Source organism: Chelonoidis abingdonii, chromosome 17 (genome assembly GCF_003597395.2).
Source record: "Chelonoidis abingdonii isolate Lonesome George chromosome 17, CheloAbing_2.0, whole genome shotgun sequence".
Classification (NCBI taxonomy): domain Eukaryota; kingdom Metazoa; phylum Chordata; order Testudines; family Testudinidae; genus Chelonoidis; species Chelonoidis abingdonii.
This window is the reverse complement of record NC_133785.1, coordinates 40,443,428-40,470,566: the sequence shown is the minus strand read 5'-3', so window position 1 is coordinate 40,470,566 and position 27,139 is coordinate 40,443,428. Positions and strand designations below refer to the sequence as shown.

At 54.2% G+C, this 27,139-nt stretch overlaps 2 protein-coding genes across 2 annotated transcripts; one reads left to right on the top strand and one right to left on the bottom strand.

Annotated features, from left to right (window-relative positions):
• The first annotated feature begins 292 nt into the window (after window positions 1-292).
• On the top strand, window positions 293-17,830 carry IMPDH2 (inosine monophosphate dehydrogenase 2). The gene is made up of 14 exons (XM_032781788.2): window positions 293-335; window positions 678-779; window positions 1,622-1,696; window positions 2,236-2,442; window positions 6,488-6,575; window positions 7,300-7,499; window positions 9,856-9,946; window positions 11,136-11,231; window positions 12,758-12,829; window positions 15,562-15,705; window positions 16,524-16,668; window positions 16,804-16,947; window positions 17,303-17,386; window positions 17,739-17,830. Exons 2-14 carry the CDS (start codon window positions 738-740, stop codon window positions 17,758-17,760), a joined length of 1,410 nt encoding a protein of 469 aa, XP_032637679.1. The 5' UTR covers window positions 293-335; window positions 678-737; the 3' UTR covers window positions 17,761-17,830.
• Window positions 14,415-20,690, bottom strand: NDUFAF3 (NADH:ubiquinone oxidoreductase complex assembly factor 3). Its single transcript, XM_032781790.2, has 4 exons — window positions 20,459-20,690; window positions 19,965-20,031; window positions 19,419-19,519; window positions 14,415-18,851 (listed from the first exon to the last, which is right to left on the bottom strand). Exons 1-4 carry the CDS (start codon window positions 20,558-20,560, stop codon window positions 18,756-18,758), a joined length of 366 nt encoding a protein of 121 aa, XP_032637681.1. The 5' UTR covers window positions 20,561-20,690; the 3' UTR covers window positions 14,415-18,755.
• Window positions 20,691-27,139: the final 6,449 nt, after the last annotated feature.

The following is a 27,139-nucleotide window of genomic DNA, read 5'->3' as shown; positions in this document are numbered from 1 at the left end:
GGGGCGGGTTTGTCGGTCGCGTCCCAGCAAGCCGCTTGCCTGCCGCGACGAGTTCACAGCTGCGGGGGCTCCTGGCGCCCCCCCACCCCTCGCAGCTGGCGCTGTGCCGGTGGTGCCCCAGGGTGGCGGGACCAGCGGCGCCCTGGCGGAGGCCCCCCCGTCCCACCATCCCCCCTGGGCACCGCACCCAGCGCTGGCTGGCTCCCTCCGAGTCCTGTCCGGAGGGGGGGTCGTGTCCCTGACATGTAGGTGATTTCAGTTTGTCTCCTTCCATCCCATGGTCCAGTGACTTCCTTATTCTTCCTGGCTACATTGACTTCACTGCAGACCAAGTGGTGAGTATGAAGGGGAAATTTGCATTATCTGGAATTAATGTCTATAGGCTGGTGCTCCCTGACCCCAGTTCTTTGCTAACAGGCTCGTGTCTCCTTAAGTGGCCATTGTAGCGGGAGAGAATGATCTTTATTTTACTCTCTTGGCTCCCCTTGGAGCTAAACTCTTGGAGACATTGGGGCCCCTTTGAAGATCATGGGAACTAAGAAAAACACTCTGTTCTAAAGCAGTGGTGTGTGGCATATTAAGCAAAAATCCATACTGGTTTCCCTGGTTCACAGGCCCAGGCAGAGTTGCTTTGGGATGAACTTGCATATCACCCAACAAACCTTTTCTTCTTTTAGGACCTGACTTCAGCTTTGACCAAAAAGATAACCTTAAAGACTCCCTTGGTTTCCTCTCCCATGGACACAGTGACAGAGGCCAGCATGGCCATTGCAATGGCGGTGAGTGCCCTTGGACAGGAACAGTAGACAGTGGGAGAAGTGACTCCTGTAGACTGAAGAATAACTTTTTAATACCTGTTCCCAAGAGTGATGACATCATCTGTAGAGAATCCTGTGGCACCTTATAGACTAACAGACGTTTTGGAGGTGAGCTTTCGTGGGTGAATACCCACTTCGTCACCCATGAAAGCTCACGCTCCAAAACGTCTGTTAGTCAATAAGGTGCCACAGGATTCTCTGCTGCTTTTACAGATCCAGACTAACACGGCTACCCCTCTGATACTTGACATCATCTGTGTTAAACTTACAGTTTAAAATAATGTGCTACAGTGTTAAACCAGCTGTCATTAACTAGGCTCGCTATTGCCAGCTGCTGTTTTTTCAGATCTTCTTAAGCTGGTCTTGCTGTTAGTGGGTTAGATCTTATTTCTCTGCATCATATTGGAGTTTTATCAATGTGTTCTCTTAGCAGTATAGCCTCTCAGCTGCTGTATTCCGACCCTTCACTCTGTAAGGAAAACAGACCCTTTGTAACACACAACATCTGATGTTAAATCATCCTAAAAGAAAATTGGAGCATGTTTTGGGCCTGAATATACTCCTTACGCTGGTATCCCATAAGCAGCCATGGGGGGGGAGGCAAGTCATGTCTTTGGATAAGGAAATCCTGGCATTTATACTGTTTAGATCCTGCCCTCAGAACATCTGAGCTCCCATTAGCAGCGCAGTTTGCTCTGCTACAGTAGTAGTCTGCTGTCTGTACCTGGTTGTTTAATTCACCAAATAAAATTGAAGGTCCCTATCGTGGCAGTGACTTACTGCTGCCTCTGTTGTGTTTTCAGCTCACAGGTGGGATTGGATTCATCCATCATAACTGCACACCGGAATTCCAGGCCAATGAAGTACGGAAAGTTAAGGTAAAGAACAGCTGAAGCAGGAAACCAGGAGCTGCAGCAACTGGGCAAGTCACTAAATGTCCAAAGGGGTCTGGCTCCAGTTTGAGAACCATGAAATAGGCTTCAGCAAAGGAGAGCTGGCAGGCACTCGTTCCCCTTGTACACTAGTCTCTTAGAGCAGTGGCACTGGTCAGTGCAGGTGGACGTATCGGCTCTTCTGTCTTGCCGTATCCCACAACTTGCTAGGGACACAAGAACCTGCTTACTGAGTGTGGGGGAATGTTGACCAGGATGCTGGGGTTAAATCCCCCCTGCCTATTTTCAAAAGTGTCAATGAATTTATCCCCAGAGATGGGCAGAAAGGAGCTTGACTTGGTTGATGCAGCATCCTTGCTTCTGCAGTCACTGACCCCAAATACCTATATGCAACGGACTCTGCCAGCTTGGGGAGAGTGACAGACCTTCACAGCTCTTACCATGAGGAGTGCTAAATGCCTGTCACATTACAGCTCAGTCTAGCCATGTTGTTTACTCTGCTCTCTGAACGTGCTTTGTTTCAGAAATACGAACAGGGATTTATCACGGACCCAGTGGTACTGAGCCCCAAGGACAGAGTGAGAGATGTGTTTGAAGCAAAAGCCCGTCACGGATTCTGTGGCATTCCTATCACAGACAATGGAAAGATGGGGAGTAAGCTGGTGGGGATCATCTCATCCCGAGACATTGACTTCCTGAAAGAGGAGGAGCATGACTTGCCCCTCAGTGAGGTTTGTTACCCGAGGTCCCGCACTCCTGGTGGGAGAGGGAGGGTTATGTTAGGAAGTGCTACCATGTGTGGTGATGACACAGGCTCAGTGCTTGAATGATGTTTGTGAACCAGCCCAGCGGGGACAGGCCCCTGGCTTCGTTTTATTCCAGGTTTAAATTAGTCTTTTTGTTGCTTAGTTGAACTGCTCACCTCTGGGTTCTGTGCCTGCTGCTTCATTCTGTAGCTGCCGATTACTAACGTGTCCCAATGACTGCTGGCTCAGGTTTGCCGTTTGGCACAATCTGGCCATGATCCTTTTTGCTTCCTATAGCAGTCATCAGGGTGCAGGAATGCGGGGGACTAAGGGGCCACATATGGCCTTTCCACTTTTGAAAGTGGACACACCTGGCCCATCCATTGTTCACCATGGACCCTGTCCCTTCTATTCCCTCATAAGACTCCATCGCCAGGCGCAGGTGAGAGCAGCCCACACAGCTGTGGGGAGCTGCAGATCCTTTACGTGCCTGGGATGGGGGGCCCGAGAGCCTCTGGGGAAAAAGCGAGGCAGGGGCGGGGCCTCGACTCCCACCCACCCACACTTTTAAGAAGAATCTGTTGCCCCTGGCAGACGTTCACTATTGGCTGTAGCCATCATCTCTCTCCTGGTTCTGTATTGGCTACTGCTGTTCTCCTGTAGTGACCTGGCTGTTGGAAAAGTGACATTGTTTGAATCCACAGGCCACAGCCGCCAAGCTCCCATTCACTGAATAGTGCTTTCAGGCTCCTGGTATAATCCCTTTGGCTGGGACCCTCTCAGTGCAGGCTAACTCCTGGGCTCAGTAGGGTCATATTTAGCACTTCCACAGTGCTTCCTGAACCAACTTTCCTTTTCTCCCTGTTGCTCTCACCCATCAGCCTGCAGCATGCACTCTGGTGTGTGAGCCTTCTGGTGCTAATTCCGTTGAGCTTTGGTGTTGTCAGACGTCAGCATAGGGTAGTTTTTAGTGCTTCTTGGCCAGTGCCGCCCTCCTGACTTAGGTCACCATGCGATAAAGATAGACCCAGCTTGGCACTGCATTCATGTCCCAACTCCCTTTTCCATCTCCTGTTACTAGCCAAAGAGACGCTGACAGTGTCACTTCAGGAATGGTACCAAAGAGACTTGTTTCTTCAGAGATGCTGAACCATTCGGAACATCAAACGGCCATAGTGGGTCAGACCAATGGTCCATCTAGAACAGCATTCTGTCTCTGATGGTGGCCAGTTGAGATTCGTGCCAGATCGCCTGCTCAGGCCTCTGAGCATCTACGCTGCAGAACTGGGAGCCCCTTTCCTATTCTTCTTTCAAACATTGATTCCTATGTATGCAACAGTAGGCAGGGGAGTTTATAGGCCTCTCTGTAACAGCCCTGGTTCTCATCCCACTTATGATTCAGCTCTCATGTCCTGCTCTTTGCTCTCATAGGCTCTCCAAGTAATTAGTACTGGGTGTTAGTCTCTCCCCCCTACCCTCTTTCTGGAATTCTTTTCTGTGCAATCTGAATACAAACCAGCCCCCTCCACCCCAATTTTGGGGTTAGATATTACTCCCCTGAACTCAGGGAGGAGAGCTCTCTTTCTTGCATATGTACCTTATGAGCCCTGTACAGATGCACACTGGTGCTGGTTTGTCAGAGTGGACACAGGCAGGCATGTTAATTTAGATGAGGGTGTCAAGCGATCAAAAAAATTAATTGCGATTAATCATGCTGTTAAACAAGAATAGAATACCATTTATTTTAAATATTTGTGGATGTTTACTACATTTTCAGATATTGATTTCTGTTACAACACAGAGTACAAAGTGTACAGTGCTCACTTTATATTTTTTATTACCAATATGTGCACTGTAAAAAACAAACAAAGATAGTATTTTTAATTCACCTCATACAAGTACTGTAGTGCAATCTCTTTATCATAAAAGTTGAACTTACAAATGAGGAATTATGTATAAAAAAAAACTGCGTTCAATGTAAAACTCTACAGTCTGCAAGTCCACCCAGTCCTACTTCTTGGTCAGCCAATCCCTCAGACAAACAAGGTTGGTTACATTTGCAAGAAGATAATGCTTCCCGCTTCTTGTTCACAATGTCATCTGAAAGTGAGAACAAGTGTTCGCATGGCACTATTGTAGCTGGTGTTGCAAGATATTTATGTGCCAGATGCGTGAAAGATTCATATGTCTTTTCATGCTTCAACCACCGTTCCAGAGGACATGCTTCCATATTGATAGAATCATAGAATATCAGGGTTGGAAGGGACCTCAGGAGGTCATCTAGTCCAACCCCCTGCTCAAAGCAGGACGAATCTCCAGACAGATTTTTGCCCCAGATTCCTAAATGGCCCCCTCAAGGACTGAACTGTCAACCCTGGGTTTAGCAGGCCAATGCTGTGGGTTTTACTTCATAATGATCCAAAGCAGTACGGACTGACCCTGTTCATTTTCATCATCTGAGTCAGATGCTACCAACAGAAGCTTGATCTTTTATGGTGGTTTGAGTTCTGTAGTTTCTGCATCAGAGTGTTGCTCTTTTAAGACTTCTGAAAGCATGCTCCATACTTCATCCCTCAAGATTTTGGACAGCACTTCAGATTCTTAAACCTTGGGTCGAGTGCTGTAGCTATCTTTAGAAATCTCATATTGGTACCTTCTTTGCATTTTGTCAAGTCTGCTGTGAAAGTATTCTTAAACTGAACATGTCCTGGGTCATCTGAGACTGCTATAACATGAAACATATGGCAGAATGTGGGTAAAACGGAGCAGGAGACATACAATTCTCTCCCCAAGGAGTGCAGTCAAAAATTGTATTGATGCATTATTTTTTTAACGAGCATCATCAGCATGGAAGCATGTCTTCCTGAATGGTGGCCAAAGCATGAAGGGGCATACGAATGTTTAGCATACCTGCCATGTAAGTGCCATGCGAACACCTGTTCTCACTTTCAGGTGACATTGTAAATAAGAAGCAGGCAGCATTTTCATCCATCAGCATAAACAAACTTGTTTGTCTTAGTGATTGGCAGAATAAGAAGTAGGATTGAGTGGACTTGCAGGCTCTAAAGTTTTATGCTGTTTTGTTTTTGAGTGCAGTTATGTAACCAAAAAAAAAAAATCTCCATTTGTAAATTACTTTCCCAGTAGAGATTGCAGTACAGTACTTGTACGAGGTGAATTGAAAAATACTATTTCTTTTGTTTATCATTTTTGCAGTGCATATTTGTAATAAAAATGTGAGCACCGTTCACTTTGTATGTTGTAATTGAAATCAATATTGAAAATGTAGAAAAACATCCAAAAATATTTAATAAATGTCAATTGGTGTTCTATTGTTATAAGTGCGATTAACCATGATTAATGTGTTTGAGTTAATCGTGTGAGTTAACTATGATTAATTGACAGCCCAAATTTAGATGTGAATTCTTCCTCCCATCCCCTGCCCTTATTCTGCAGCATCAGGCACTCCCAAGCAGAGTCGTCCTAAAGCCAGCATGTTAGGGAGCGCTGTCTGAAAACGTCCAGTGACTGGTGGAGTTTCTGCCAGAACAGTAAGAGGCTGTGATTATATCAGACAAATGAGTGCTGGAGTTAGATTCCTAACCTATTAAAAGTACTTTGGTAAGGATTGTGTAGCTGGTGATGTGAGGAGAGTCTGTGCTGCTGAAATCCCAAGTAGAGGGTGTGAGGTTGTTCTTCCTTCTCTCAGGGTGATGTTCCTGCGTCAGCCGGCAGTATGGAGATACAGCCTATGGACACAGCTCTGTGCCGGGCTCCACATGGATTTGAGTGGACTGTTTGAATGGGTATTGAGTGCTGCAGGCTGAAGATTCATTTCCATGGGCTGCTCCACGCTATCACATGCTCCCTCATCCATCCCACATGTAGTGTTTAGTTGGGACCCTCTGGCTCCTAGCAAGTGGCCGCTGAAGCATCTTTGCTTGGCAGTTCGTGTTTCCTGTCCTGGATCAAGTGGGAAGGAGCTCTCACTCATGTGTGACTTTTCATTCTTTGCCCCCTTTTCTATCAGATTATGACAAAGCAGGATGATCTCGTTGTCGCCCCTGCAGGGGTAACACTAAAGGAAGCAAATGAAATTCTGCAGAGAAGCAAAAAAGGTACCATGACTAGCTATGTATTGCGTGGGTGAGCTGTGTCTGGCATAGAGCGGGGGGTAAGGGAGGTGGGGCAGATGTGAGCACACACTTGTGCATGTATGGGAAATGCTCTCATCCATCTCTCTCCACACATTCAGTTTGTTTCTCAATGCAAATGTTTTTCCCCACAATCAAAGACTGGTACCAGGTGTCCCATGGGGTGTTCCTTCCAAATCTCGTTGGAGAAAAGGGGGTGGTAAGGACAGGCATGTCCTGGAGCCCCAAACGAGCATGAAGACTTGCCAAAAGATTAAAACGTTCACCTTCTTCATCTCTGAGTCTGCTTAGAACTCAGGGATTCCTGCCAGTCAAGGTGCTGAAAAACTGTAAATGCCAAGAGTTCACTTGGTCGCAGGCTTTTAATTTTGTATCCAGTTTCTACAGTCTGGTTTCAGAGGCTTGTGACCAGTTCAGTTCTGTGAGGGGTCTGGAGTGGCTTGAGTACAAATGCCCTTTTTGAATTCAAGGCTATGCAGTACGATCAGGATCATAATCCTGCCCCTTTCCCAGTCCTGCTGACTTCTCATTCTGCCAGCTGGGATGAGAACCAGAGTCTGCTGGGTTTCAAAAGCAAGTCGTGCTCGGGCTGCCGGTGAGCTGGGTTCCTTTTAACTGGGAACTCCTGCCCTGAGGGCCAGGCTAGGGAGAGGTTCTGAAACGATGGTGTATTTATATTTATTTTAAGGCAAGCTGCCAATTGTTAATGAGGAGGATGAACTGGTGGCTATAATTGCCCGCACGGATCTGAAGAAGAACCGTGATTACCCGCTCGCATCTAAAGATGCTAAGAAGCAACTGCTCTGTGGCGCTGCCATTGGAACCCATGAAGATGACAAGTACCGCCTGGATCTCCTAGTGCAGTCGGGGGTGGATGTCATCGTCTTGGTGAGCACCAGGATTTGGCTTCTCTTAGTCGAGTGAATTCAACGCACTCTGACAAGTTTTTGATTAGCATCCCTCTTCATAGCATAGCTTCATCGTGGACTTTGTGCCAGTGGCCTAGCTTGGACCTGCAGGGCTGGCGCAGGAGGGAGACTAGTCTAAATGGCCAGTCTGTTCATGGGGGGCATTCTGATGGCATGCGTGTTGGTACATATACCAGTCTGCTAGCATGTGGTGATCTGTGCAGCTCGATATAGGGACCTCAGGCTAGATGGCTAATTACAAAGGTGCTCTGCTCGCTTGTTGTCTGTCACTGACCATAGTGCTAATGTACCGGCACGTGTTGGACTCCTGGTGTGAAATAACGGTATTGTGTCCTGTAATTACCTGATAATGCAAAGGGACCAATCTGGAACTCCTCCGCAGTCCGTCCTGTCAGCCCCATGTCTCTAATCATTGGGGCACAGCTGTTTGCATGTGCCCTTGCTGTCGATGGGTTAGTCTGAGAGCCCAGAGGAAATGGGTGATATTCCCGGAGCATGGTTATCCAGCGCTTGGTTAACAGGCCATCTTAGTTAGCTGGGTTAGTCAGAAGCACCTTCTCTCTCCCATACTAACAAGGGGGGCTGGTGCACTTAATGTGGGGCCTCCATAAGCAGGGACTGCTGCTGCCTTGGGAAAAAGGCGACTAACTTTTCCTGTTTTAGGGTGTCTTCACGACACAGGTAACTTGAGTTATAATCCATCTGACCCCTAACTTGACTCCTATCCATGTGCACAGTTCTCTAGCTGGAATGAAGCAGTGCTTCAAGCTCCTGCTCGCTAGCTCATGAGGTGGATGGGGCGGTGGTGCTTCAGGGATGCTGATGCTGGAGCTAGTAATGCAGTGGGGATCTCATCAATAGCTAATCCAATCGTTCTGTGCTACTAATGAGCAATCTGTGTAATGCCAGTGTTCTTCTGACGTGCGGTTGCTGTCAGGCCTGGCCTTAAAACCTAGCTTATCATAGCTATGGTGTTCAGAGGTGTGAAAAATCCCACGCCTGAGTGCCGTACGTAGCTATGCCAGCTGCAGTCAGTTCGAGGGAAGAATGCGGCCATTGCATGGGGAGGTGGAGTTCCTGTGGTGACAGAAAAAAACTTTCCATGGCTGCCATCTGGTCTGGGCTACACTAGAAATGTAGGTCGGTTTAACTACGTGGCTCAGGGGTGTGAAAAAAATCCACGCCCCTGACTGGTGGTGGTGACCTGAGTCCCAATATAGACTGTGCTAGGTTGATGAAAAAATTCTTCTGTTGACCTACTTGCTGCTTCTCAGGGAGGTGGCTTACCCCATGCCAAGGAGAGAACCCTGCCTGTCAGCATTGGTTGTCTACGCTGAAGGGCTGCAGTGGCGCAGCTGCAGCATTCTATGTCTGCACTACGCTAACAATGCTGCAGCTGTGTGCCACTCTAGCGCTGGTGGGGAGGCATGGCCTCAACCAAGGCAGGCTAGCAGCAGTACAGGACCCAGAGTGCAAACTTGTGAGAACTGGAGCGGACTGCTGTGAAGACCCACCCCGAGTAAAATGAATGACAAAAAACGAGCCGCGTGCATGGGAGTTGGGAAGAGTCGTTCTTGAGCATCTCGGGGGTCTGTCTGAATTCAGTATTCGGGGGGGCCCATCACCATAGAAGCTGAGCACCTGACAATCTTCACCACCCCTCTGAGGCCAGGCAGTCCTGCCATTCCGGTTCTAGGGGTGGGAGACAGATCTAGTGACTTTACGTGACAAGGTATTTGTGTCAGAGCAGGAACTGAAGCCTGGTCTCCTAGCCCAGGCCAGGGCTCTAACCACATGACCATCCTTCCTTACTCATATGGACTGTACCATGGACACATGCGTTTCTTGAGGGACCATTTGGATAGTGAGGACTAGACAGGTGGCACTAAGAGCTTGGACTGACCTCCACCCCACAACCTTTCTTTCCAGGGCAGTATTAGTGAGCCATCCTCTTGTCCTGGGGTTCGCAAGGCAGCTGTCTCTTGGCAGTGTGAAGTTGAGACCCCAAAACGCAAACAGTTCTCTAAAGAATGCAGCTTTTAGATGTTTCTCTTAGCCCTCGGTGTGAGCTGTTCGTGTGTGTATGCGCCCTGCATTCATTAAGCTGAAATGTCCTGTAAGATGGAAGTTTGTGATGGTTTTCTCATGTGGCTCGTGTCTTCCTGGCCTTCTGAGCCTGGGCAGTGGGGTCTTTCAGTACTGAAGTGAATTAGTCACCTGTTTTCAACATGCTGAAGTTTCTATGACTTTCCTAGGGCTGGATTTAAAATCCTTTGTAGCTATTTTGGTTGATTTTGTTTTTCTTTCTCTTCCAGGATTCCTCTCAGGGCAATTCCATTTTCCAGATCAACATGATCAAGTATATCAAGGAGAAATACCATAACCTACAGGTCATTGGAGGCAATGGTAATCTAAATGCAATTTTAGCTTCTAGACTTGGAGTGTTTTCAGTTGTAGTGAAAGACGTGTTGACCTGCTTTTAATGAGCGTCTATGTCACCTGCCCAGTGGGACTTTGACCTGTGTGTCAGATGTATAGAATATGGTCTAGCCCTTCAGCACCTGAGGGACACTTCCGTTCTGTGTGAAAACTTCTCACACAGGGTTAATGCAGCGTGTGCAGTCCCCAGCCGAATTTCGTGTGTCTGGTTCTTGGACGACTCCTACCTTTTGTGGAAAATAAATGGAAAGATCCATCTGAATCTGGCAGAGCAGAGTTTTAACTCTTTTCCTCTTGTCTTCATCTGCGTTACCAAATATGTTGATAACTCAGCATAGTCACTCCTCCAGCCTTTTGTCCCCTGCGTGGCCCTAAGCATGTCTCACGCTTCCTCTGCCATTGTATAATGCATTACAATGACCTCACTAGTGCACGGGCTCCCCTGCACCACTGGGTTAGTGGGGAAGCTGTTGTGGATTCAGCAGCCAGTACAATGCCAGTGAAAAGGGAGTGGAGAAGCATGGCCCTGGGAATCAGTCAGACACGAACCAAGTTGGGAAGGACCCAGTCTTAGGCTAACCCCACCCCCACCCAGGCTCTGGCATCAGGCTGATCCCTCCCAACTCCCCGAGGGCCGGCTGTGTAGGTGTAAAGCTAACCCCTGGTCCCTGCACACCAAGCTGGCAGGATTTCTTCTAGAGCAGTCAAACATCAAGGCCTGGTTTTCACCCTGGTTCAGTGTGCACATGCCATGGTTGTGGGGACTGGTGCATGCACAGGAGTAGCAGGAGGATGCGCACACACTTGTCGGTTGACTGAGGACCAACCATTTGATGCCGGATTGCTGTTGAGATTTTAAACTGACTTTGTGCATGACCTGTTGTGTTATCATGCATACCAACACAATTGGCCTGCCGCCAAAAAGGAGCCCTCTCCATCCCTAGATCCCCTGGGGCTGCAAAGCTGAATCAGGTGCTGTTCGTGGAACCCATTGAGATGCCCGAGTGGAAGGTGCTGGGCAAGTGCAGAGAACCCTTTTACTGCCAAGCCAGCTCAGGGAGGAAGCACCTTTGCAGGAAGCTAGGGCGACTGGCTAGCTACTAGTGGTGAAAGGAGACAAGATTCTCATTTAAAAACCTTCCTCTGTTTGCTTCAGTGGTGACGGCTGCTCAGGCGAAGAATCTGATTGATGCAGGGGTCGATGCTCTAAGGGTCGGGATGGGCAGTGGCTCCATCTGCATCACACAAGAAGGTAAAGAAAATGTTTAATATCTTCTCAGTAGCTAGAAGAACACATCTGCTAAACATCTGTTTCCTACTGAGAACCTGCGATAAGTCTGTGGCGACACAGTCTGCAAATTCTAGGCGCTGTTGGGGTGGTGGTGACTGTCTGCCGCGGGGCCGGTGTACCAGGGATAGGATCTTACAGCTGTGTAGTGCCAAAGACAATCCAGGGCTGGGCATGGGAGCGTAGAAGTGCCACTCGACCCGATCTCCATCGAAGTGAGCAGGGCGAAGGAAAGGGCATAGGGTACAGACATCGGGGGGGCAGGTAGGGGGTTTCCATTTGCCCGGCATAGCTAGGAGGGCAGCAGAGACGATGGTGATAAAACTCCCAGGGTTGTTTGTGTGGCCTTGCCCTGTGGCAGCTGCAGCTGACAGTAAGACCCTTGCGGTGCCAGTGTGCAATTGCCTGCTGAAGATGAGGTTTTTGAATGCAGCTCTTGCAGTTAGCAGGATCCCAAGGGAGCCTGTGCCAGGCAGGCAGTGTTCCTAGGCACAATTCTCTAGCCTAGCGTAGCTACTTGACTCAGTGGCTGGGCATGGCCTGGAATGAAGACTGGTTTTAAAGCTGCTACTGGACATCACGGTTCCAAGTGAAACAAGCAAGCAGGGGCGTGGATGCCTTGTGAGGGGCCATCACTGCTGCAGAGCTTCTCTCTTGTGCTTCATCAGTTGCCTTTGCTGTAATGGGCCTGAAACAAGCCGCTGACTAGTAGAAGCAGCCCTTCGATATATGCACGCAGGGTCGTCTTGCAGATCCCAGCAGCAGTACTTGGGGGCCCCACGGGGACCCTGGGGGAGGGGTGACACACCTTGGGGACTGCCTCATGTACCAAGGATCTGTGTTCTCGCTCTGCCTGCTAAGGGAGCACCTGCTGCTTGGAGACTGGCCCAGGTGTGCTGGAGAAACTGTTGTCTCTTTTGTGGAAGAATGTTTAATTCAAGAGCTGCCCTTCCCTACCCAATCCCCTACTGCACCAGCAGTTCCTGGTTTGGGCCAGGCCATTCATGCACAGCGCTTTCCTGCTGCTTTTCATTCTCCTTTTGGCGCGCTCACCCACGAAGCACTGGAGGAAGTGACGGCAGGTAGTGTGTTGGATACAGCCAGACTCTGGGAGCTCTGTCCCTCTCTTGGCAGCAGTGGGATAGCGGGGGCAGCAGAGACGGAACATCTGTACTTCCCAGGGGATGTTGTGTGGCGGGTGTTTGTGCCAGGAACGCCAGGAGCAGGTTGAGCCAGGGTTTCAGCATCACATGGATTACTCCATGAAATGTCCTTGGAGTAGGGAAAGCACATGCTGAATGCCAGGTCGTGCTCCCCTGGACATGGCCTTCAGCTTGGCATCCTTCTCAGGAAATTGGCCTGAGAGGGACCCCTGACATCCAAGCTCTGGCTCAGTTATCCCAGGCTCAGCCTGGTAAAGTCACTGCTGGGGGGCCCTTTATTCTGCTGCTGCTGTTTGTTTCTAAATTTTATTTATTTGTTTTGTTTAGCTGCTCCACAGATCCCTCCAGAACTAAAGTCCCACAGCCCCAAGTGCCCGTCTTCTGTCATGGGCACCTATAGTAAGTCACTTGCCCTGTTCTCAACCTTAATTCTGTCTTGAAGCAGGACCCTGATTGGCTGCACATGGCCCCTCCGCTTGTTTGAGAATCATTGAGTTGCAGATGCACTTGGGGTTTTGTGGCTTTGGATACTGGTAGTTGACCCAAAGACTGATGCTGAGAAGTCTTTTGGATTTCTAAAGCAGGGTTCTGAATTGTCCTAATCGAGGCCAGTTGGGCTCATCAGTGTCTTTAATCCAAACCCAATTTAAAAACCCAATTGAGCTTCCTCGGGGCACTGCTGAGCCTCTCAGTGGAAGGTGCAGCAGGTGCTTGCATGTGGGAGGATGGTGCCTAGGCAGAGCATGCAATTCTGCTCTGAATCTGGTCTCCTCTCAGTGATGGGAGAGGTTACACATCAGCTACATTTCGCCTTGCGTGAAGCTAGCCGTGCTATGTGAGTGTGACTTTACCAGGGACTTTCACCCTGTGGCGAACCTGGAAGGCGCATCCCAGAACCATGCCCTTTGCCAGTGATTCTGACCTGCGAGTGTGAGGAAGGGCTCTTCTCCCTCTCACCTCGCGAGCACTACTTTGTGATGCTGTTACAGGATAAGTAAGTGACCAAGATGAATCTTGGCTTTTGCCCTATTTGTGAAGCACTTCCAAGGGAAAGAGGTTTCTGGTTTGGCTCCTGGGTTGTACCCGCTAGCATGACAGTCCTCTCTTAGCGCCACCCTTACTGGCCTTTGCTCCAAGTTCAGGTGCAGTGTGCATACATTTTGAACCCTGCTTTGGAAGCCTGCACCTCCTGTTTGTCTTGGCACTAGGAGCTGGGACAGCCAAATACAGTCATGTGACGGTCCCATGTGCCCTGTGCCAAGAGGTGAATTGTAAAGGGCTGGTCTCGGGGATTACTTCTCTAAATTAGGTACAAACGTCTATTCTTTGTAGAGAATAATGGGATCCAGAGGCTTGGGGCCCTGGGTTTCTTTGAAATCGGGCTGGTGGACAGAGGAGATGGTGCCGTCACAGACGGCTGTACGGTAACTCCTCACTTAACGTCCTCCCGCTTAACGTTGTTTCAGAGTTACGTCACAGCTTGTTTAAAGTTGTGCAATGCTCCCTTAGAACACCATTAGGCTGCCTGCTCTGTCCACTGCTTGTAAGATTCTGTGGGAGAGCAGTGACTTTACAAGGGAGCAGCCTCTTCTCCGACATTTCCCCCTCCCTCCCAGTGCTTCCCCCACCACCAAATGGTGCTTAGGACTTTCAGGGGGAAGGGGAAAGAGTGGGGATGTGGTGTGCTCTGAAGAGGCGGTGGAGTGGGGGGGTGGGCCTGGAGTGGAGCGGGGACAGGAAGAGGGGGGACTGGAGCATCCCCCAGCAAAGTCAGCACCTGTTCTTCTCCGGGGGAGCTGCCACTGCTGCGAAGGTGCTTCCTAGTGTCCTGGCCTGCAGCGGGCTGTGCCTGTGGGGGGTAAGCCAGGGGCACTTCCTAACCACAGTCCAGTACAGTATGTCATACCTTTTGTCTGCCCCCCAGAAATGTCCTTGGAACCTAACCCCCTGCATTTACATTAAATCTTATGGGAAAATTGGATTCGTTTAACATTGTTTCACTTAAAGTTGCATTTTTTCAGGAACGTAATTACAACGTTAAGTGAGGAGTTGCTGTCCGGGCACCCTCAGTCTCTGCTTCGGCAGTGCAGTACCAAGTGAGACCATCTCTTTAACACTAGCAGCATTCACACTATTACTAGCAGACACTTCTTCATGGCTGGCTGGGTCCAATTAATATTGACTTTCACGATTGCTACCTGGAAATCTCCCAACCTGAGCTGCTGGTGTGAGCACTAGGAGCACAGGGAGAAATGAGCCAGTGCAAAAAGTCGTTTGTAAAGCCCCCCTCTTCTGGCAGAGCACCAGTCTCCTAGGAGTTGGCATGCTTGGTGCTGCTCACAGGTGGCAGCTTGAAACCCTGCATCAAACATGATGTTTGCGCCCTGAATTACTAATCTTGCATGTTCATAATCTCATCTGGGCTACTGTGCTGATTGCAGTTGGAGGAGGTGACTGTGTTGCTGGGGGAATCTGAGGGATGGGAAGGTTACTGCAGCATATTTGCATGCACTTGGCTGGTAGATGTACCCAAATACGTGTCATTCAGTGGTTTCCCTTCAGGTGTTTCGTTGTACAGTGAAAAGCCTGTAATTGCTAAAGTGCTGGTAAATCTGTATTTGGCTAAACTTCAAGGAGGCCCTGCTATGCTGGGGAAACACCACATCAGTCCGCCTGTGTCTTTCCTTTTCTGTTGTTGCGTATCAATAGAAACTCTCTCCTTTTGATCAATGCCTCTTCCTGGCTGCACATTGACACCCCATAATTGTGGTGATCAGCAGAGCGGGGAACACAGCAATCATATGGAACTCACTGGGCTTGAGTTTCTTAGGTCTGGCCCTGCCTCCTTCTGTGTTTTGCAGAACACTAGGTGGTGAGTGAATCAGTGCCCTTAAGGACTGACCAGCTGGGCTCCATGGTCATCCTGTAACCACTGTGAAAGCTTCTCTATGGCATTGGGGCAGCAGTTACTTCATAGCCCCCGTTCACCTGCCCTCTGGGCCGTGGGGTGTATTCCAGGGGAGAAGCAGACTGAGAGGTCTGTGTGTGACTGAAAGCCAAAGGGCCTTTAAGCACGGGCACTGCTGCAGACTTGGTCCTTGACAGTTCACCCTTTCTCTTCCTGGCTCTAGTCTTGGCCTGTGGCAGGCCCCAAGCCACAGCAGTGTACAAAGTGTCTGAGTATGCCAGGAGATTTGGGGTCCCGGTGATCGCAGATGGAGGGATCCAAACCGTGGGACACGTTGCCAAGGCCCTGGCACTCGGTGCTTCCACAGGTGAGGGGGACGGGGGGAGCTAAGGGCGTTCAGAGGGGTGTCTCCTTTCTGGGGGATTTGCTTTGCTGTTGGAATATCAACCCAATGAGTGAGCTTCTGACTGCCTGCAGACTGTTCTGCAGTGCTCGCTTGGCAGTGTTACGGGAACTCTGCAAGGGCAGTAGCACTGAAAAGCCCTGACAGTGTCAGCACCATCCCAGCCAGGCCGGGAGTGGGAGCTTGCAGGCGTGTTTACATTGCCCATAGGCACTGATCTGCTCTCATGCTCAGGGCAGTGCAGCATTCTCCAGACAGGTCTGCTGGTGCCGCTTGTGCCAAACAAACCTGGCTGTCTCTTGGCTCCTGCGTGATCTAGGCCTGCCCAGAGGTACAAGGGCTAACTGCAAACCCAGCAAGCCTCTGAGCCGTTGTCTTTCTCAGTCTGGTTTTCGAGTCCACCTGCTGTGTAGGGCCCAGACTTGCCCCTTCCTCAGGTTTTAGCAAACAAATTAATGACTGAAAAGATCAGCTGAGGCCTTCTCCCTTAGCTTGTCTGTTCCTCCCTCAGAGCCAGGTGAGGGTAACACATCCTCCTCCTGGGGGAATTGTCAACATGGGATCCTCTCGCGGTGCAGGGCGAGGACCCAGCAAACAATGGCAACCTGGTATATTCTGGCCAGCTCCACTGTCACCGTTTGTCCAGATAACAGGGTCCTGCTGCAGGCTTTCCCCCATGCCCCCCCCTCCCCCCGGTGACTACACAAAGCCCTGCTCCAGTGTAAGCTCCCCTCCTGCCCCATGGCTGACTCCGCTGTCGCTAACTTTCTCGCTGGCTCCAGTGATGATGGGCTCCCTCCTGGCTGCCACCACGGAAGCCCCTGGCGAGTACTTCTTCTCGGACGGAATCAGGCTGAAGAAATACCGGGGAATGGGATCACTGGATGCTATGGACAAGAACTTGGGCAGCCAGACACGCTATTTCAGGTAGGAGAGACCTGGCATGAAGGGCGGCAGGTCCCCGAGTCTGAGATTACTGCCTTAGCCTGCCAGCCTGGTTTCTTCCATGAAAGGTTGGGGTTTTGTAATTTTTTTTTTTTTTTTTCTCCTGACCATCCACAGTGAGACAGATAAAATTAAAGTGGCCCAGGGGGTCTCCGGTGCAGTGCAAGACAAAGGGTCTATCCACAAGTTCATCCCGTACCTGATTGCTGGGATCCAGCACTCCTGTCAGGATATCGGTGCCAAGAGTCTGACCCAAGTCAGGTAAGAGACTTCCCCTGTGTGCGCATGGCTGATCCTCAGGGCCGTCCATGGAGCTCATCTTGTCACCCCTGAGCTAGCATCTGGTAGTCAAGGCCCAGCATGTCTGACCCTGATCTCTGTGGTGCAGCTGAGTTGTAGCCCCTGCTCCTGTCACAGTCCCTAGCGGGCACACCCTGAAGGTGGAGTTGGGATGGGAGAGCACTGCCTGGGAGCCTTGCTGAAGGAGGTGCTGGAGCTGCTCCTGCCAGAAATGGGCCTGGGGGAGAGTGTGTGGAAACCCCTTGCTGCACTTGGTATGAAACCTCCTTGGCACTTGCCAGGGGAGCATGACCCCAGATCTGCTTTCCCTGGCCAGAGCCATGATGTACTCGGGAGAACTGAAGTTTGAGAAGAGGACGATGTCTGCCCAGGTGGAAGGAGGAGTTCATGGCCTCCATTCGTAAGTCCCCTGCCAGCGCTGGCCTCTCAGTGGCTCCACCCGGGTGGATGTGGTGTGGCCCAGCTCTGCCCTTGCTGTCCCTGGATGCAGTGGTACAGGCTGCATCCCATTGGCTTGCAGTGAGCCTGGCTGCTTGGGGGGCCGGAGCTGACTTGGCTTCTCCAGACAGATCAGAACTACTGCAACTGACTGTCCCAGCACAGGACCTATGGCTTGAGAGCAGCAGCTGCTGCTGGCACACAGCTCCTGGGGGCAAGCCAGGCCCTGCTCCGTGTGTGCTGGGTTGGGCAGAGCAGGCCAGGCCGGGCATGGGAGGGGCCAGTGCCCATGGTTAACTTTCCTGTCTGTTTAGGTATGAGAAGCGCCTCTTCTGAAGGAGGGTCTGTGCCTGTACTCAGCACCTTGCTGCTCTGCAGCCCTCAGCTGCCATGCACCTGAGCTGCTCCTTTCACAGAAGTGCCATTATCCTGCAAGTGCCTGCTGCTCCCTGGGCTCAGCAGCTGTTTTCTGGCCCTCTGAAGACAACCTGCTGGTGTTCCCAGCACCCTGGGGCGGTGGGGCTCAGGCCCCAGCCCGTGTTTTACAATAAAGAAAAACAGTAGGGCTGCTTGTCTGTCCCAGTCCCGGACTCCTGTCCCATTGTTGTGGCCATGGGGGTGGTGAGAGAGGCAGTCATGCCCACAGGTCACCCCTTAGGCTGGTTTTGTTGATGGGCCCAGAATTTGCTCTGGTGCAAGATTGTGAGAGTAACCCCTGTCCTTGTGCGTGCCCTCCCCCCCCCCCACCCCCCCGCAGCAGGTTTTACTAGCCACTCCCACCTGCAGCCTGAACACCCCCAGCTTGCTGAGGTGCTTCACAGGGGTTATTCTACTGCCTGGTGGTCGGTGAGGGCAGAACAGAGCTGGGGGAAGTGGAGGAACTTCTGCTGAGCCAACCCCTGGTACCTGTCAGGGCAGGAGCGAGCTGGGGCCAGCTCAGAAACTCTCCTGCGAGGCTGCCCAAGGGTGGAGGGGCAGGGGCAGGGCCTATTACTTCCTGGGGGGCTAGGTGAGTTTCAGCCTAGCTCGGCTGCAGCCTGTGCCAAGAGGGGTAGCTGCCCCTGCTTTCCAAGGGCTGCTCTAGCCCCTCTGCCTCCTCCCCAGCAGCAGCCTGATGAGTAACTGGCCAGGCCCAGGGCAGGAGGAAGGAAGCACAGGATGATGGCAGCCTGCTCCTTTCAAGGCTGCATGCAGGGCAGCTGCTCACGCTTTATTCTGAAGCCTTTTCTCCTTCCTGTTACCAGCTCATGGTCCAGTTCCAGGCCCTGGGAGCTATTTAACCCTTTGTACACAGGCTGGGTGTGAGTCCCCAGGGCAGCTGGGCTCAGCTGCTACATCAGGGCTCTGCCAGCTCCAGGGGGGATGAGGGCAGCAGCGGTCGCCCGCTGCTCGCTGGCCAGGAAGTTGAATGTTGCGCAAGCATTAGGCTGTGAAAGAAAAGGCAGAGGCCCAGAAACCATCAGTGACTAACCCAGAGCCCCAGCCCCAGCCCCAGCCCGCCACGTGATCTTAGCCCAGGGAGCAGAGGTCCTTGCCTGCTGCCTATCAGAAAAGTAACATTAACCTTGTGGTGGCAGGAGTGCATCTCAAGCAAATAGCCACCAAGGCACAGTTGCCCTGCCCCAGCGTGTGCGTGTGATCATGGGGCTGCAACCCTGCTGCACAGTCCAGTGAAATGATATGGAGGGTATGTGGAGCCTAGGGCCAGCTCAGAACGCAGCAACTATGGGTCCTTCACACTCCCTGGCCCTGCAGGGTCACTCGTGGCCTCCACCCATCTGAGCAAGGGGCCAGGGGAGGATTGGGGCACCAGGCCGTCCCCCCTTTGGCTGCACTAAGAGACTCAAGTTCCAGCTGCCTGGCTGGGTGGGCACAGACACAGCCGTTACCTTCACCTCAGAACATGCCCCTGGTTCTGGGCTTCCTGAGCAGATATTCTGACCTGCAGGTCTGCTCAGGTTCACCCCCCGCAGTCCCAGCATATACCCCCATACCGTGTCCTGCACCTCCACAGCGATCCCACATTCCCTCATGAACTTCAGGACACCAGGCTCCAGCCGCTCCACCTTGTCCCCTACGCCCAGCACCAGGATTTCTAGCAGCAAGAGACAAGCCCAGGTGAGTGAAGCTGTGTTAGCCACATGGCAAAACCCAGCCCTGCCTCCCCCCTCAATGACGGATGCACAGCACACAACCAGTACAGCCATCCTGGTGCTAGCCGGCCTCAAGGCCCGTCCATCCATTCAGACTGCAGTGGCCAAAGCCTTGTGCGTAAGACCCTGAGTAACTCCAGCTTGGCTGCCCCCACTCCCAATGCTTGTTGCTGGGCAGTGTCTGGAGAAGGGGAAGTTCTGCATTGGCTCAGACAACACGTGGCCAGGGTAGCAGGACACGTGCCAGCACACACCAGGGGCAGGTCAGAAGTGTGGCTTGGCCAGTGCAGTCCCTGCTCCTGGCTTGCTCTGGGGATTAGCACGGCTCTGGGGGGGAGCAGCAGAGTATGTCCCTGTGCCCCACTCATTTCTGTGCTTCCCACCTACCTATTCTCGGCTCCAGCAGCCGGAACAGCACCAGGCTCTCCTTGGTGATGTCCTGGTAAGAGCCAACCTGAAGGAAAGGAAGGACACTCAGACACTCACCTCTCCTGCCCACAACGCCACCTGGCTTGGAATGCAGCCTGTGCCCTGCATGGGGGACATGCCCCACTGAGCCATCACACCCACACTAGTCCAATAGCAACCTGCTACTGGCACTCGCTGCTGCCTGGACTGGGCAGGTTTCAACACACAGCCAGGGAGGCTCAGGTCAAAGCAAATGCACTCCCCCTTGGGGGAGGAAAGAGTCAAAGTGAAGGACGTGCTCCCACCCAGGCCTAGCTTCCTGGGTCTCCCACACAGCCGCCCCCAGGACTGGACTGGGCATGGGAACTCCACTTCCCCCTGGCTGGGAGCACAGCATGGGGGATTTGAAGGCCCAGGCCCTGTGGGGAGGGGCAGGTCCTCAGGCTCCAGGCCCTGCCCCCTGGGGCACTCACATTCCACTGCAGGATGGCACGTGGGATGATGGCACAGGGCCCCACCACCTTGTCCCCATTGATGGTGAAGCCCCGGCTGGTGTAGCTGTCTATGAACATCATGCTGGAGGAGTCCCGCTCCAGCACCTTCAGGATTGTCTTCTGGTAAAGCTCGTCATCTGCAGGGGTGAGGCGGTGACCCCGGCGCGGCTGCCTGTCACAGGAGGGCTTGACTGAGACCCACGAGCCAAAAACCCCAGGATTTACTCAGCTTCCTCACCAGTCCCCCTTGAGCAGAGACCTCCCCACACTGTGCTTGGTGGCTGGCTCCCCTACTGCCATGCAGGACTCACCCCAGAGCCGCCCAAGGCTCCCAAGCAGTCTTTGAGTGGCCAGGTCAAGCCACACCACACAGGGACCAATTACCGGAGCAGCAGCTGGGCCTGGACAAGAGGGGCCATGGGCACTGCTGGCCAGCTCTGTCTTGCTACTAGAGCACCAGCCAGCCTGGACCTGGACACAGTCCCCGTTCGGAGAGGCGGAGGCTGCTGCTGCTGCTTGCTGGGGTTTGGCCCGGAGCAGCCAGGCTCTGCTAGCTGCTGAGGAAGGCTCACTCCGCCTGAGAGAAGGTCAGGCCAGTCTGCACTGGGCCATGGGAAATCCAGGGAGAGATGGTGCTGGGGCCCTCAGCTCCGCTGGGGCCCTCAGCTCCGCTGGGGCCCTCAAGCTCCGCTGCGGGCCCTCAGCTCCGCTGGGGCCACTCAGCTCCGCTGGGGCCCCTAGCTCCCGCTGGGGCCCTCAGCATCCGCTGGGGCCCTCAGCTCTCCGCTGGGGCCCTCAGCTCCGCTGGGCCCGCTCACAGAACTTACCAAGTCAGGTGCCTCGTCCTGGCAAACTGGCCAGCCTCCAGCTAGGAGCTAAGGCCGACCGCTGGCAGAACACTCTTTCACTGAGGCCCAGAATCATCCTGTCTTTGCAATGTACAATGGAGAGCAGGGTTAAGCCAGAATACTGCTGCCCACGGGAGAGGTGCTGGGAGTCCCTGAGCAGACTCACGAGCACTGCGCTGCCCTTGTTACGCACATGCTGAGTGCATGCCCTCTGTCGTTGCCGCACGTATGTTACTTATGGCCCAACAGCCCATTGGGCTGGCAATCCGTCCTACTGCTGTAGGTCAGGGTGCATGGACTCCTCATCTGGTAAAGTACCTAGGCAAACCGCTAAATGGCATCTGGAGAAATCGAACCGTAGTGCCCGCGTTAGTTCAGTCCAGGTCGCCTGGCACGCGAGCTGCGAGGTGAGAGACTGGGGCCAAGAGCCACCACGAGGGGCTGTGGGGTGGGAGTGAGGGGCTACTGCTGCAGAGCTGCGTGGTGGAAGTGTGTCAGTTGAATGAGGAGCACGGGAGGCGGGGCCAGAAGCTGGGCTTAGGATGGGGGCTGGCGGGTTGGGACGTGGCGGAGCACCAGCAGGAGCGTGGGGTGGGGTCAGGAGTGAGGGGCTACTCGGTTCAGGGCACGGAGAGTCGAGCTGGGGCTTGCACGGTCGGTGAGTTGAGGGGGCACTAGCCGGGGGGGGGGGGAGAAAACCAGAGCTGGGGCTGGCAGGTTCGGGAGGTTGAGGGGCTAACCGGCAAGGCAGGGGGGGCAGAGTGTGGGGCTGCAGGTCGGTGAGTGAGGGGCACTAGCCAGAGGGGGTGTGGGGGGACCAGAGCTGGGGGATGCAGGTCCTATGAGTGAGGGGCACGTAGCCGGGGGGGTGGGGGGAAACCAGAGCTGGGGCTTTATGCAGGTTCGGGAAGTGAGGGGACATCAGCAGGCAGCGGGAACCAGAGCTGGGGCTGCCAGGTCGGTGAGGTAGGCACTAGCCGTGGGGTGGGGGGGGGAACCAGATACGGGGCTGCAGCGGGAGGGAGGGCATGCCGGCATGGCAGGGGAACCAGTAGCTGCTGCAGGCCGATGTGAGGGGCACTAGCGGGTGGTGGGGTGGAACCAGAGCTGGGGCTTGCCAGCGAGAGGGCACTAGCCGGGAGGGGGTGGTGGGGGAACCCAGAGGCTGGGCTGCATGGTCGGGAGTCGAGGGGCACCGGCAGGTCAGGGGGGCTAGAGCTGGGCTGCAGGTCGGGATGGGGCAGCTAGCTCGTGGGGGGGTGGGGGGCATAACCAGAGCCTTGGGGGCTGCAGGTCGGGAGTGAGGGGCACTAGGCCGGGGGGGTGGGGGGAACCAGAGCTGGGGGCTGCAGGTCGGGAGTGAGGGGCACCCGGCTGCACGAGCCCCACTTACCCGGCCTGGGGACGCTGCCGAGGAGCGGAGCGACGGGAAGAGCGGCCGGCCGGCCGGGCCCTGCCGCCGCTCACGCTGCCCCCTGCTGCCCAGCGCTGGGAGCTCCCCCTGTGCGCGGGGAGCAGCTGGTGCTGCCCAGGCTGTGCCGCCCCAGGCTCCCGTGCGGGCCCAGCACCCCCAGCTCTGCCCACTCTCCCAGGCCCTTCCGGGGGTGCTGGGGCCGTGTGCCCCCAGGGGGGAGGGGCGCTGCGGCCAGGGCAGCATGGGGGCTGCTCAGCCAGCCAGAGGCGCCTGGAGTGATTTCACTGGCCCCCCACACCTGAGCCCTGGCTAGGGCGGGGCGGAGCCGAGTGCCAGGGCTGCTGGAAAGCACCTGCCCCTGGGGACCAGGGGGCTTTTCCCGGGTGTCAGTTAATTGACAACGAATCTCAGCCTCCGCAGAGCGGTGCCGGCTTGTCCCTCCCGGGGCGGTGCTGGCAGATGGTGGCGCAGATCCCTTCCAAGCTGGCCTCGCCATCGTCAGAGGGGAGATGGGCTGGGGGCTCCCACCGCCAGCCCCCAGCTTGTGCCCCACCTCAGGGATGTTCAGCTGAATAGAGCCCTGGCACAGAGAATCATGGGTAAAGACAGCGGTTTTGGAGGGGGCAGGGGGCCAGCTGAGACCTCTTGCACTGGGGAGGTGGGGAAGCCACTGCATGGGTAGGGCAGGCCCAGGACTCTGCAGATTTGGGGCAGAGCTCCAGGAGCTGAGCTCCTAAAGGCCGGAGCTGCCGACAGTGCAGCCAGGCGGAGGACCTGGCCACTGACTCTGCTCACTGGGATGGCGACAGAACTCCAGGACATTCCAAAACCAAAACTGGTTCCAAAGTGCGGCCAGGCTGTGAAATGACACCAGCGCTGCCTTAGCACAGGCTGAACACGCTCCTTACTGAGCACAAAGAAAGGCTAATGGAGTCTGGCTGCAAACTGCTCTGGAAAGCCAACCTCCTCTCCCTACTGCACTCCACACCTACCGAGGCCCCCAGCTGCAGCCTCACACACAGGCCTGCACTGCCTGACTGCAGCAAGGACGTTTCGTTAGCACTCACCTGGAGGAGGGCCGGACACTCCGACCTGCAAATAGCGCTGTCACATGGTGTCCAGCATGAGGCCCCTAGGGTGTGGGTTTGCGGCTGCTTAGCACAAGCCTGTGGGCCGCGGCTAGGCAGGCAGGCAGGATGCCCTTGTGGCTAAAGCACTCTGGGTTCAATGCTGCGCTCTGGCCCAGATTCTCTGTGCCTCACAGACACCACCACCCTTCCAGAAGCAGCCAAGATATTTTCCCTGCCTCCCGGGGACAGAGGGGCATTGCTTGGGCTCTGTGGGGACAAAGAGGGGATTACTATGACCTCCATGATGCCCCCACCAAGATGTCTGCAAGGGGCTTGGACTAGATCCAAGTAGCTTCAGGCTGCTTTGGGAAAGCAGGAAAGTGGCTGTGGGTGAAGCTAGGGACAGACCCCCCTCCCAAACGCACACCTGCAAGCTGGACCTGAGCCACTGCAGAAACCAAAGACAGCTAATCCGCTTGGATCTCAGGATCAGGTTTCCCTGCTTGTCCCTGTCAGACAGCAGCAGGGCTGAGCTGGGCCAGGGCCCATGTGCCAGTTTCCGTCACTCTCTGCCAGTCAGTGTAATTCAAGATGCCTTCCCTGACTTGTGCGGTTCAGGCACCTCCTGGCTACACTCCACCGGGGCGGAACCACCTCTCCCGATGCCACGAGTTGCAATTAGCCAGCCCTGAAAGCCGCACAATGGGGGCTCCACGCACCAGCTGCTTTCCCTGGCACTGTACACAAGAAGGCTTGGGGGATAGTTATTTCTAGGCCTTTCCATGGCCCCATCGCTGTGGTAGCCTCCCAAAGGACACATTTCTGCAAGTTCCATGTTACCTGGGGGCCATGCTATGAAGGGACCAGAACAAGGTTCCTTCCTGACTCCAGATCTGGTGATTGGTTAGACTCTGAGCACATGGGCAAGACCCGGCAGCCAGACACCCGGGCGGGAAGTCTCGGTAGTGACTTGGAGCCCTTCCCAGCTAGTGTCCCATCTCCGTCTGTCAGGATCGTGCTGCTAGCAGTCCCAGATCTTCTGCTTGCCATCAGAGGCAGCCCCATCACACCATCCCCTCAAAAACGTATCAAGCTCAGGCATGAAGCCAGTTAGGTTTTCTGCCCCGTCTGCACCCCTTGGGGGGCTGCTCCAGAACCTCACTCCTCTGATGGCTAGAAACCCTCTCCTAATTTCCAGCTGAGACTGTCACTTAATTGAAATAACCTCTCCCTGCCTGGCGTTCCCCTTCAGCTGGATTTATAGCCAGCGATCAGCTCTCCCCTCGCCTCCATTTGGCCAGGCTAAACAAGCCAAGATCTTTGAGTCTCCTTTCATAAGGCAGGTTTTCCATTCCTCGGTTCAGCCTAGTAGCCCTTCTTTGCACCCGTTGCAGCTAGACGGCATCTTTTGTAAACATGGGAGACCAGAAGTGCACACAGTATTCCAGAGGAGGGCTCCCAGTGCCTTGTACAAGGTATTAACACTTCCCTGTCTCTCCTGGAAATACCTCACCTGACACATCCTAGGACCGCATCAGCCCTTTTCATGGGCACATCCCACTAGGGGCTCCTAGCTGTGGACAGAAAGGGGAGTGAAGCCAGTCACAGAGCATTCAGGCAACAGGAGTGGAGTGAACCATTGAGTCAAGTTCAAAGGAGACATCCACCTAGATCTGTGTTCCCTTCTGACACACCCTGCTGCCATTCTCAGGTGTGCTCCAGCCCAGCCCAGCCTATGGCTCCCTTCACCTCATGGGAAGGAAGGCTCCTGATGGCCATACACTGCAGTGTCCTGGCTGGCTAGGTAAGTGGGGCCCTGGCAGCTGCCTCAAACCCTGAAGGCCCAGCGACATGGTGACAGGACAGGCAGCCCTGGGGGGTGGAAGGCGCCAGGCGAGAGCATGGTGTACAGTGGTGGTAGGTTCATGGATCTCAGCAGCCCAATGGCAGGGTCTAGCCCCCAGGGGGTGGGGAGGCCGCCGTGGGAGGGGGATTTCAGCTGTGTGCAGAATTGTGCCAGCACAGTTCAAATACTTGGCAGTGGCCGTGATGGGGTTAAAGGACCATTCTCAGCCCAGCTCCAGTCCCAGGCTGAACACAGGCTTTAGCCGGGGCGTAACCCAGCTTGGCTCTGGTATCACCTGAGCTCAGGGGCGCTGAGGCCAGCGGAAGCTCTGGGGAGGCAGGCCCATGAGCTCCCAGAAAAGGGCCAGTGCGAACTGCAACATTCAGTTCATTTGGTTTGTAAATGGATCCGGCAGGTGGAAATCCCCAGCCTGGTGCTGGCTCAGGACCCAAAGCATGGCACCTGACACAACTGTGCCAAAGCCATGGAGAGACACTGCCGGCAACAGCCCCTGGCTTTGGCCAGATGCCCCAGGACCGCTGTGGCCGGCTGGCCCCTCACTGCTTACAGGGGTAGCCTGAGCTAGCGGCCAGGCGCTGCAGAAAGGGCAGGGACTGCGGAAGAGCTGCCCACCCCACCCCCCCAGGGGCAGGCAGGATGGGGTCCCCAGATAGCAAGTGTGAAAAATCAGGACAGGGTGGGGGGTAATAGGAGCCCAAAAATCAGGCCTGTCCCTATAAAATCGGGCCATCTGGTCACCCTAAGGCACAGCCAGGGCTGACCAGCCCCCAGCACCGTCAGCAGGAGAGAGACAGAGCCAGGAGCTGCCCTTCTCTCCCCATGGGGGAGCCCAAGCCTGCCCCGGGCCTGGCCAGGCAGCACAGGGTGGAGCAGGGCAGAGAAATAGCAAAAGTGAAACTGCTGCTGCTTGAAAAGGGGAAGTTTGGAAGGGGGGGGGGGGGCTGGTCCATGATTGGCTGCGCTTGGCTTCCCGAGGGGGAATTGCCTTTGGCGTCTCTGCATAAAACAGCCAGACCTGGAGGGGCAGCCAGGCAAGCGGGGCCAGGCCCCGGCTGGAGAGGGAGGAAAGGAGCCCATCTTCCACCGCACCCCAGTCTCTGTCTCTGGGCAGCCTGGGGCCACCCAAGCAGACTCCATGCTCAGCTGGCAGCATGCAGAGCCCTGCTCCTGGCCTCCCAGGCTGCCTCCTGCCCAGTGCAGCATTCGGCTGGGGCACAGCGGGGGAGCCTTGTGCCCAGAGGACTAGGGGCTGGGGAAGGAGCCCGAACCTGGACCAGGCGGAGGATGGCTGCACAGGACAATGCTCCCACCCTAAGGAGTGGCAGGTGAGAGGAGGGAGCTGTGCCCTGGCTGGGAGAGCTGCCCTTGACTGGCACAGCTGGGGACTGGCATTCGATCCCTCACCCTGTCCAGCCACTTGCTGCGGTGCAGGTTTGAATCCCACCCAAAGGTTTCCTATTT

What these genes read in the sequence shown, in the direction of transcription:
- IMPDH2 (XM_032781788.2), top strand. Translation starts at nt 738, where the DNA reads ATGGACACAGTGACAGAGGCCAGCATGGCCATTGCAATGGCG. An exon ending in ATGAAGTACGGAAAGTTAAG is followed by an intron (nt 1,697 to 2,235) that starts GTAAAGAACAGC and finishes GCTTTGTTTCAG; the next exon opens with AAATACGAACAGGGATTTAT. An exon ending in GGGTGGATGTCATCGTCTTG is followed by an intron (nt 7,500 to 9,855) that starts GTGAGCACCAGG and finishes TTTCTCTTCCAG; the next exon opens with GATTCCTCTCAGGGCAATTC.
- NDUFAF3 (XM_032781790.2), bottom strand. Translation starts at nt 20,560, where the DNA reads ATGATGTTCATAGACAGCTACACCAGCCGGGGCTTCACCATCAATGGG. An exon ending in GTGCCATCCTGCAGTGGAAT is followed by an intron (nt 20,032 to 20,458) that starts GTGAGTGCCCCA and finishes CCTTTCCTTCAG; the next exon opens with GTTGGCTCTTACCAGGACAT. An exon ending in CTGTGGAGGTGCAGGACACG is followed by an intron (nt 18,852 to 19,418) that starts GTATGGGGGTAT and finishes TTTCTTTCACAG; the next exon opens with CCTAATGCTTGCGCAACATT.